This window comes from Podarcis melisellensis (assembly GCF_964234715.1).
Source record: "Podarcis melisellensis genome assembly, chromosome: 10".
Classification (NCBI taxonomy): domain Eukaryota; kingdom Metazoa; phylum Chordata; class Lepidosauria; order Squamata; family Lacertidae; genus Podarcis; species Podarcis melisellensis.
Genome location: NC_138542.1, coordinates 51,467,527 through 51,479,234, shown reverse-complemented (window position 1 = coordinate 51,479,234; position 11,708 = coordinate 51,467,527). Strand labels below are relative to the sequence as shown.

Here is an 11,708-nt window from a genome sequence, read left to right as displayed (position 1 = left end):
GCAGCAGAGCGAAGTCTTGTCTTCCTGCTGTGTTAATAAGCACTGTCCCCTCCCAGACATAGCTATGGGTTTGTAGAGGCTCAGAGTCCCTGCTGCGTTAATAAGCAGTATCCCATTCTGCACAAAATACACTGAGTGCATTTTTGAATGTACGTTCTGTAATTTTCTGTCGTCACCAGAGACTCACACGGATGTTGCATGCCTGCCTTAAGATGAGGGCAGTATGTGCTGCTAGAAAACACAATGGGCTGCCTTTTTAAAAAAAAAATGAAGTGTGTCAGGCCAAATGTGATTAAAAGTTGCTAAGCCTAAATTAAAAATGAGGAATGTGGCCAAAAAGAGACACAGGGCCTGTAAGGGAAAGGCTCATTGGTTTTACAAGGCCCCATGCAACTTCAAATGAATGTAATAGATGTCAGATGCAGCTTTCAGATGCCAGAGCTTTCTGAAGGCAGTGAAACCCACCTTAAGTGAAGAGGCGCCCATTTTGGATACTTTTTGCAAGTCACTTTTATGACATGAAATCTGCAATCCTAAACATTCTTAGTGGCAAGTAATTTCATCAAAATTAAGAGAACACACTTAAGACCAGGATGCAAATGACTCAGTGTAGCACAGCAGCCTGGGTGTTGAGGAAGCCACGTAGCATAAATTATAGTCCTTGGCTACATTATAGTTACTATGGTTCTGTCCAAATTACATGACCTGGTTGTTCCAAGGATCAAGTAAGATAAGCTTTGAGTTCAGTGGAGAAATTTATGGGAAGCAACTGAAAAGAGTTATTGGCATAGGCAAATTCGGCCCTCCAGATGTTTTGGGACTACAACTCCCATCATCCCTGACACTGGTCCTGTTAGCTAGGGATGATGGGAGTTGTAGTCCCAAAACATCTGGAGGGCTGAGTTTGGAGATGCCTGGGTTATTGGCTCTAGGCTGCTCATTCACCCTTATCAGTGTAAGCTGTCACTTAATGCAGTCATAACTGTGGGACTGCCTCCTTCATTATGCTCTATCACAAACTTCAAAACTAAGGGCTCATCCAGACTTCTGCTTCTCCCACTGCTTTCCCCTGGGAAACCCGTTCTTTACTGCTAAATCGAAACAAACGGCAATCAGGTTTTCCACGGCTTGTCATTTGCTCCAATTCAGCACTAAAGAGTAGGTTTCTCCAAGGGAAACAGTGGAGCAAACAGAAGACCACTGGGACCCATGCTTTCTAGGCAAGGGACAAGCGGATTTGGGAACGAGTCTTTTAAAGCCATTTTATAATCGCTTATGGAACTTATCACTTATGGAACTTGTAATTGCTTATGGAATTATGTGTGATTTATTTCTGAGTAAACATCCATAGGATTGGGCTGTAAACTCTCTGGAAATACTTTTGTGCAAACCCGGAGAATGGTATTAAAAATGTGTGGTCTATCTTACGTGAAGCCCAAGCTAGAAGCTTTTCCAGAAGATCAGCCCATCCTGTTTGAATTGAAATTGTAGGGCAAGTGGGGGTTTATTTTAAATTACTGCATTTTACTTCTGTAGTTCCAGTCCTTTAAAAAAAATGTTACTGGCAAATCATTCTTTATAATATAGGGAAGAACCTCAACAAAGTACATTTTTGATGAAATTCTTCTATTTGGATATATGAACAAGCACAAAAAATGGCTTCTAGGCATCAAAGACTTGATAATGCTTGGCCTATCAAAGTAGACTGTGATGAATTTAATAAATTGGAGGTCCATGTATATTTTTGTCTTCTCCCAGGCAACCTATCTACAAGCTAAAGCAATATTCCTTAAATCACAACACATCTGATCACAGCAGATGGTGAACAGTCTTTTGCCTAATTAGCATTCGGATTCACATTCAGCTTTTTAAAAAGGAAAATACAAACTATCATTCCTTCTTTGCCTGTTCAGAGGATATTAGGATGTTCCCTGACTACAAAAGGTTGCTCCTAAAATAATCAGTTTGGCTCTTGTTAGTAGCACTGCTTGCCTCCAAATGAGGAACTGGAAGTCTCTTTAAGTTTTTGTTTTTTTTGAATTCTAATTCTTATTTTACTCTGCTGGTGGTGGTTTAGAATTTCATTTTGCTAAGCTGCTTTGAACTGTTCACTGCAAAAGATGGGATATATATCCCTTAAATAAAGATGAAAATATTGGATCTTTTAGTATGCCAAATTGCTCATAGCATTCAAGTTCCAACAATTGCCCACATCATCTCTCAGTATAGCTAGAAGACAAAAGCTCTGACTCAACACCATAGCACCTTTTGTAAGGAAGTGTTGCAATCCTCTTTAAAATAGTCATTAAATGGATGCCCAAAAGCAGATTCTTTTAAAGGACGGGGAAATCAACACCATTCACGTTTTATTGACTTTTTATTTAATAAAAAAGACAGCATCAGATTAAAAATACAAACACTTTGGGTGATTATCCAGCTTTTTCCCCTGCCTCGTAGAGATAAAACCAAACAATGAGCAAAAGAAAAACAACAAATTATTATTTTTAAAGGTAACATTTTGGCCAGAGCTGTAAAATAATGCTGCACCAATTAAATTACACCAAAATATATTATTATACCTTTGAAATGGCTTTCAGACCAATAAATTAAAAGAGACAAATTCAAATAAAAAGTCAACTTTGAAATACAAAAAAAGTCCCAAATTAAATAAGAGGAAAAAAATACACAACGCTAATAATAACAACAATGTGCAGTCAAGTGTTCTGCTTCTTCTAGGAATGGTAACATGCCAGTAAGTCCCTACAGAACATTTTCCAGTTTGGCAGCAATCAGTCAATCATTCACATTTGTACACAAGACGGCAGGCCTGGGCAACAGCCTTGGGCAGACATGAGGAACCCGGGGCCCTCTGAATGTTGGTGGACTCCCAACTCCCATCAGCCCCAGACAGCATGGCCAATGGAAAGGGATGGTGTGAGTTGTAATACAGCAACATATGGAGGGCCACAGTTCTCCCTGTGGGCTAAGTAGAGCTCAGGTGTACGGGTGATTCTTAGTTCCTCTCTGGGGCAGTCGAGTTCCCTTTTCTTCACTACGTACATCAATTAAACATTTAATTCAGCCAGATGGGCAGGCATTGTAAGTCAGTATTGTTCCACTGAAATCAAACTCCATTAGGTCAACTGAGACCAGTCACAGCTGCCAAGGGAGCAAGGCTTACGCGCCCGGATTAAAACATGATCTTCATGCTAATACAAAGTTTTGTCCAAATTACTGCAGTACTCTGTTTCAAAAAAAGGCACAGCAAATCTTTTAGACTTCTGCATCCTTCCAAGGCTGCAATTCTATGCTTTATTACTTGACTTGTTTACTTCTTAGTAAACATGATTTAGGAGTGGGCTGCACATCACACATGGCATGAATATTAGAGTTGCAATTCCAAAGAAGGCATATTCCTTTGCTTCATACTGTGACATATATCAAACAGTAAACAGAGAATCCTAACTCAGCCACAGGGGATGGGTGGGACAGGGGAAGAGATTCCATTCTCATGCCTAGAAGTCTGGGTATATGGATTTTATAAGGAATCGATGTCATTTTGACCAAGACTGGTTAATTAATTTGGTTCATTGCCTTGTAGAGAGATACAGCTGTTCTGAAGAATTAGGAAACCTTTTCAGGAAACTGGAACTAAATAATTCACCCATCTGAATGGGAAGTGAAAGTGTTCTTACACAACATATAGGCAGTTCAGGCATACTTATGAGAAATATAAAACATTTCCCACCAGCTCAGGTATTTTCTTGTCTTTTACTCTGGAATCTCTTCAGTTTGGCACTAGTTCCCTGAAACATTTGGAGCCCCAAGGTAGAGTATGATAGTTTCTGCTTTCAGCTAAAGTCTTGAAGTTGGCACTGGTTAAACGCAGGAAAAGAATCTTGGACTATTTCCTGTAGTTATATGTGCATGTTGACTTTGTTTTAAAGCTGCAAACAATTTGGTGTTGTAAGCTAATACAGTAATGCAACTCTATTTGAACTAAGAGCTGCTTACTGGAATAACCGTGACCAGAAGTTATTCTGAATTGCCCAGGCCTGTCAAACACATAGTGCCTATTTAAAAAGAGGCTTACATTCACGTAATCCAGTAGACCCAAGTGGTACCTTTATGGGAGTTGAAGCCTTTAACTCAAGGGTGGCTAATCTGTGTCCCTCCATGATAACCCCCATCACCTTTGATTACTGACCATGCTGGCTGGGGCGGAGGGGAACTAGAGTCCGACAAAACCTGGAGAGCCACAGGTTAGCTACCCCTGCTTTAGCTGCAATATTTAAATTCAACCCATTGGAAATAAATCTTTTGTCTTCTCTGACCCCACTGTCTATGAAACATCAACCCAAATACATACACATTCTTAAACTGAATCCCTCAAGTCTACTTTCCTATTACTTTCTTCCTACTCATAAACCATTCCCCCATTGTATTACATACTGACAAGGGCTCTGGAATTCTGTAAAACTCTTTGAAGTTTATAGCTACAAGACTCAATTCATCCAATTAAAATTCTACCAGTTTATGGTATCATAAGTTTGTAGTTCACCTAAGTTTGCATAGATGCACACATGTCCCCCGCCCTTAGAATTCCTTATTCCTTTAGTAATGGGAGACTGTATTGTCTCATTTCCAGACTGCTGCTGAAAAATCTTCAATGAATTAAAGCTTGCCTGCATACTGCTTTATTCATTCTAGTTTCTAAGTAGCCATACATACATACACACAGGTATGTAGAGAGGCTACTGGCAAGTAGCTACTTCTCAGTGTGCTTGTCTGGTCTTTCCTTGGCATTTTATGTAGCCTTACAGCGATTATGCAATTTCCAGAGCCCCTGATGGAATTTATTTCATATTATTCTTTTGCTTGGAAGAAGAAATCTTCCTTACTCCCAACACTTCATCCTTTTACTACATTGCTATCTCTTCCTGGACTAACTTTTCTATGAATTCAAATAACTTCCACTCAAATTACTAATCACATTTCAGCAGGCGACACTATCAAATGATAACTGGCAGTGCCAATCATTGGTTGGGCAAATCTGCGTTCAACTGGCAGCCCTCTTCTGAATGTGCATATTCCTTAGGGCGTATAGATATTGACAAATCTACCAGCAAATGATTTCTTATCCTTAACAGTTGAATTTCTTTTTTAAAAAAAAAATGTTTTGTTTTACTTTTAGCATTATAGCTTTTCCAGTGGTTAGTTACCTTCTCTAATATAAATATATGTACCCTTTTTCCAGTTTACATTTTGTCTAGCTTCAACTTACAGCCACTGCAATATGATCCTTTTCTGTCTGCCAGATTCCAGAGTTTCTGCTTCATACTTTATTGTAACTTCTTTGGATACTAGGTAGTATTTTGACTGAATGAGCTATAAGGTTGCATAATGAGCATGAGATGAATTTTTCCTCAACATAACTTAAGTATTTCTGCTCAGTCTGTCTGCTCAACATCACTTCAATAACGCTACCACTGTCAACAAATTGATACTGGGCCAACTCCATCATAAAGGTACCCAAAACCCTTTCCTTCCAGCCCTGCTATCTTCCCTCTGCTAGTTAAGTTTGTTACAGATCTCCAGAGCTTTCTTGTAGACCTGAGTGACATCATCCATGTCTGTAAGCAGAGAAAAACTGCTATCGCCTGTCCGATTCCGATAGCGCTTCAGATACTGTGGCCGTGAGCGATTTTGAAGTCCTTGGAAATCTTGGATCTGGAGGAAGTTTTCAGCAGACACACAGCTCCTTATCCTAAGCCTGTTCTCTTGCAAATCCACCAAGTCAAAAGAGTCACTGGACAGGATGCTGTCATCACTAATCACGCTGGAAGGGCGGCTATAACTTCGAGATAATCCATCTCCAGGCAGGATAGCTTCCTCCATGGCTTCCAGCATCGGTGTGTCGGGGCTGATCAAAGCAGAATCCGTGCTACTGGTGGAATACTTGCTATTATGTTTTAAAATACCTTTGCGCCTGTAGGAATGACTGTGAGACTCTATCCTTAGTGTTTCAATAATGCCTGGGGACGTATCGCTATTTCCTGCCTCCTCATTACGGTCCAAGAGTTCTGAAGATTCGCTCCGTTCTGGAGATGAGTAGTAGCCAGATTCTCTTTGCTGCGTCTTCTTAAGGATTCCTTTTTTTGGCATTAAGGAAGACTGCTTAGTGCTGTATTTACCCGTGACCTCCCCCTCCACAACGTTCTTACTGGACATCCCTGTCCTGCATAACTCCTGCTCCATTTTAAAAGTGGAGGGTAATACTGGATTGACTACTCCTTCTATATATCCTGCACTATGAGAGCGATGTTCACTGTTGCTCCTTTTCTTTAAGATGCCTTTTGGCCTCTTGGAGTTCGGCTTGCATGCATTTTCAACTCCTCCTTCCTGGATAGACTGTGCAATGTCATTTTCCTTCTTTGATTTTTTCAGGGATCTCTGTCTCTCTAGTGTGACTTCAGATCCTTTTGGTTTGGAAAGGCACTTCATTTTGGTGTCAGTCTCTGGCTGCAAGCCGCTAGAACGATGATGCCAATCTATGAACCGAGACAGCAGGGGGGACTCAGAGTCTTGCAGGGCATCACAGTCACAAACACTGCTCTTGTAGCCCCAGTTAACCCACCAGTGGTTGGCTATGTCTTCAATAGTTGCTCTGCGCTCAGGATTCACCATCAGCATCCACCTGATCAGGCCTCGAGCATCTACAGGAAAAGAAAACCAATTTCAACCATTCTACCAAGACTTTTTTAAACTTTAATTCTAAATTGGAAGCATGACATAGAAACAAGTGCAACAAAGCACTGCAACAGGTTAGCGTTATAGCTCTTTTGACAGCTATCTGCCTTCAGATATTCCCTAGCTGAAGACTCATGATACAAGTTGCCACTGTGTTTTAGTAATCTGAGTAGCTTTCCATATTAGGGTTAGTCTTGTGAAATACATGGGCTATTGAATCACTATGGCCTAGTTCTCAGTGAGATGATAAACCTGTGTCTGGGCTGCACCACTTCAGCCTGCTGGCGGGAGCTCACATGAATGAAACCCAGACAGCCAAACAAACTGACAAGCAACACAGAGAGAGAAAACTAGATGCCACAGAGAACGGTAAGCTATAATCCTTCACCTTGACGTTTAGTTTTCTATAGGGGGGATTGTTTTGTATGGAGAAACCCCCACCTGAAATCTGGTGGTATAACCCAAAGGCAGATTTATCAACTCGGCGACAACTAGGTTAATGTGCATGGCAGATTCTCAGCACACCCATGTTCACCTTCCTACACATGGGATAGAAGGTTTTTCGTGTAATAGAAATCTTTACTATTATCCAAATGTTCTGGACAGGCAGAGCCTTCCTTATCTTCCTATTGCCATCTTCAGGCATATTGAAGACTTTATCCTGCGTGAGCCGTGGTCTGCCCATTCCTTCGAGCTACTACCAATGCAGAAACCATGCAAGTAGATGTGTTGTGCACCACTATGCCCATAATAAAGGTGTAAATGGTAAAGTATGTCATGCAAACCATCTAACCTTCATTTTTATAGGGTTTACACAAAACAAGATTTCCCTCCACATGGGGTGGACTTGTCTCATGCTGCAATATTTGTGTGCTTCCAAGCTCCCAAAACACACAAAATATAACAGTGCTCAAACTGCATTTTGCTAGAAGACATTAATATTATAGGAATTTTATTTCCTGAGATATTTTATAATTCGGCCTCAACATTCTTCCTACAACCTTGCTTGAAGATTCAAGCCCAGAGTTCTCCTCCAATTATTCTAAACTTCAAATTATTTTAAAAGTTTATTGTAACAGAATTTAATTGTAACATAATAAATAATAAGTAATAAATAACAGAAAATGAACACCACATACAAAGATTCCTTGTCCCTTCTCTATCCCTCCCCTTTGTCTTTTATACTTTCCCCCTCTTCTAGATTGGGTACCCCTTTCTGATTGCCTCTCCAAACTGCTATTGATAACCTTTTGCCCAGTATTTTGCTATTCCTGTCAGGCCTATAACCAGCCTTGCCCTGCTCCACACCACTAAATTTTCTATGCCCCCCCTAAATTTCCTACAAAAAAAATGAAACCAACAGGAAAGCCTTTGTCCCCCCTCCCTTCCTTTCTTAAAGGTCCTTTTGTCATGTTTTTTTTTTCTCTCTGAGAGGCAAAGCAAGCCCCAAGGCACAAAAAACAAGCTGGTGGGTGAGGGGCTACACCAATCAGAACCATGCGTTCTTCAAGTGGCTGTTTGCTCTTTCAAGTCTGAATACTTCATCAGTATGTATGGAGGGGGGAGAAGAGGAGAGAGAGAGAGTGAGTCAATTTTATTTCATTTTTTCATTACAAAGCAAAGGACAGGACCCACAGGCTTCCCTTGAGCAAGGCATCTTGAGAACCTATTTTTCCCCATTTGGGATGGAGACTTGCAAGGAGAGGAAGAGAGAATTCTGGAGGCTTCTGTTGAAATGCTTGGGAAATCCTTTGCAGCTGGAATGACTAGCAATCCAATACATTCTGGGTTGTGTTCAATCCTACTGAAAAGAAGATCCACTGAAATTAATTGGTTCTGAACTAATAGCCATGTCTATTAAGTCCAATGGGTCTGTTTTGAGTAGGACTAGCACTGAATACCACCCACTTATGCAGGAATACATGGGTATTGATAATACTAATGAAATGGGTGGGTTGGGAGAATTTTGGAAGCTTTTGTTGAAATGCATTGAGTTATTGGAGAGAAGGGGGATATTTATTAAGCCCTTTTCTCTTGTTGGCCTCTTTTACTCCTCTCTTCAGCCCAACTCTCAATTCAACCCATGATAAACACTGCAGATTATCAAGTCAAAGGCTACCACTATGATCAAATTCTCAGTCTAAAATTAGTAAATTTGCCGCCATGTCATCAGCTTTGTATACTACAAAGCTGGAGAACCTGTGGTCCTCCAGATGTTTGACTAAAACTCCCATAAATCCCTGGCTGCACTAGCAGGGGCTGTTGGGAGTGGGAAGTTCAACATCTGGAGGAGCACAGGTTCCCCTTCTCTGGGATTCTAGAAGCCATGCAATTATTGCTATTGATGGTAGACATGGGACCAAATTCTTGGGATAATGATTTGCTCCTCCAGGGCTATTCATCGTTTCCTTGGTATTTTTTTATGTATACTGCTGTGCAAAGTTACCAGGACTGATATGAATCACTACTGTGTATCATTTTACAGCTTGTCCCACCAATTCCATTTGCAAAAACGAAAAGACTGTCTGCTGTCTTAGATGTAGCTGAAGAAAGGGGGCAACGTTTCCTGAAAGCAATAAAATCTACTAACATAGAATTCTCTACGTTTCCCAGTCTTTTTTTAAAAAAAAATATATGCTGAAATTAGGAAGTAAATTGAGAATCACCTGCCCTTTGTCATTTATCTTACCATTATCCTAAGACTTCCATAAACCAAAGACTAGAAAATAGGTAAAACAAATCATTATTATATCATTTTAATTCTCTGTGCCAGATCTTTTTGATACCTGAGGGCTGTGTTGGCTCACGATATTCTCCACTGCTGATCTGCCTGATTAGATTTTTGTGATCAAAGCCATCAAAGGGCATGGTTCCATAAACAAGGGTGTAAAGCAGTACACCGAGAGCCCAGCTGTCAACCTAAAGCAAAGAGACAAGAAACATAAGAGACAGAAAAGTGGTCACCTGAAGTCTATGATATTCAAAGAAGCATTGAACATCCAGCAATGCTTAATATCCTACAGATATGACAGGATAGCTGCAAGATAATCTGGCATTGTACTTTGTACACAAAACGAATGAAAGCAATATTTTAACAGTTCCTCACGCTAAAGATGAAGAATCTATTTCATTTATCAAGGCCAAGGCTGTGATCATTTAATCAAATTCCAAGCAGTCAAATGCCCCAGACAGGTACCACATTGCAACGTTTTGTTGCAGGGTCTCACATGTGTGATTAATATTTTCATTTCACTTCCTTTCTTCCTCATTCTGCTTACCTCTGGGCCTCGGTAGGGTCTTCCATTGACAATTTCTGGAGATGCGTACAGTGGGCTTCCACAGAAAGTCTGAAGAAATTTGTCTTTCTGATAAAGATTTGAAAGTCCAAAGTCTGCAATCTGTGAAGACAAATGCAACCAAGTCCTGTAGTGTAACTTACCAAAATGTAAGACAGGGAGTGTGATTTATTGATCACACCAACCTGGGCATTGAGTACCAATCTGGGGCCCTGGCTAATTAATCACTTTTCACTCTGATAAAAGGTTTCTCCTTGTTGTTCAATGTGTTTGCTTCTGCCCTGTATTCCACCTATTCTAAATTCAGTTTTAACTAAGAGATTTTCTAAAATAAATTCCAAGTTTCCCACAGTTTTCAGTTCCTTCTGTTCACTTGCATCTTTTCCCAACTCTACATTACCAATCTGCACATACATTGGAAAAAACAATGTTGATGTGACTGTTCATCCAATATTATTCTATTTTTTATTTTTTTTACTGATGTGCACATGTGGTCCTGTGCATTGGTAAAACACAAAAGATTCTTGGCACGCCTATATGATCAGTCACATCAAGTTTGCTTTTCTCTGCTAAAATGAACACAAGTGTTGGTAAAACCCCCACCCCCAAAAAGCCTGATGCAAACTTCAATACCGCTTTAAATACAGTATTTCAACAATACATATGTGAACTTTGGTAATAGTGGAAGAGAGACATGCAGCAAACTATGGATTCATGATGTGCTGTACAAAATTCAGAAATAAAAAACCAGAATGTTGATGGCTATCTAATGCATCAGTTCTACTTCAAAAACACAACCAAGTATATGGAACTCCGTATCTGGGGAGAAAAATCAGGAAAGCAAAAACAGAATTTCAGAAGCATCCTTAGTAAAAGAATATGAGAATTCACATGAGTTTATTTGCAATATGTAAAGTTCTAGGCCTTAATCGTTTAGAAAGGATTTATTTTTCCTTGTGGTCTTGGGTCTTTTTTCCTTCTCTAGGTCATCAGAGGTTGGTGCAGCCCAAGAATCGTTCCTGAATGAGGTGGACTTGTACTAAAGAACAGTTTTATTTTGTTTTATCTTGGATAGGATTAGCACATGGATTTTGTTCCATACCCAGGAGTCAGGATCCAAGTGATCCCTACATTTCGATGAGGAAGTTATTCTCTATCTTGTCAATTAGCCATGACCCCAAGGAATGTTGCCTTTCTTCTGCAGCATGTGGATGGACTGACTCATTTGCTTGAGTGGCTTGCATTTTTTATGAAATGATTCCCTGAACCTAGAAGGAATTTCTGGATAATCATTACCTGCTGTTGGCATGCTATTATCAGGATATTACCTAATCTGGAGAGGGTGACTACATGGGTTAAGGTACTACTTTAGAGCAGAGAATTGCACTTGGTGGCCAGTGAGACCCTTTTCACTGCTGTGGTTTATTCATTGCCCTGTGCTCCATTATATGTAGTGTACATTACTGCCATTTTGACTTACATCACCTTTAAATACTATCTACTGTATGTAATCCAGTTATACATCTATGTACCAGTTTGTTGGCTGTCACATCTATATTTGTGGTGTATCTGTGATGTATCATCTCAAGTTCATTTGCAACAGGACTTTAAAAACAAACCTGGTATCTCGACCCATATTGTAGTAATACTTTAGAGGAAAAC

The 11,708-nt window shown here is 40.0% G+C and overlaps 1 protein-coding gene across 1 annotated transcript in view; it reads right to left on the bottom strand.

Annotated features, from left to right (window-relative positions):
* Nucleotides 1-2,358: 2,358 nt before the first annotated feature.
* NUAK1 (NUAK family kinase 1) overlaps nucleotides 2,359-11,708 on the bottom strand; it is a 49,008-nt gene continuing 39,658 nt past the window's right edge. Inside the window, exons 5-7 of the mRNA XM_081928257.1 lie at nucleotides 10,029-10,148; nucleotides 9,537-9,669; nucleotides 2,359-6,716 (exon numbers count right to left, since the gene is read on the bottom strand). Coding sequence (XP_081784383.1) covers nucleotides 5,572-6,716; nucleotides 9,537-9,669; nucleotides 10,029-10,148 — 1,398 coding nt within the window. The 3' untranslated portion in view covers nucleotides 2,359-5,571. The remainder of the gene's footprint in view (nucleotides 6,717-9,536; nucleotides 9,670-10,028; nucleotides 10,149-11,708) is intronic.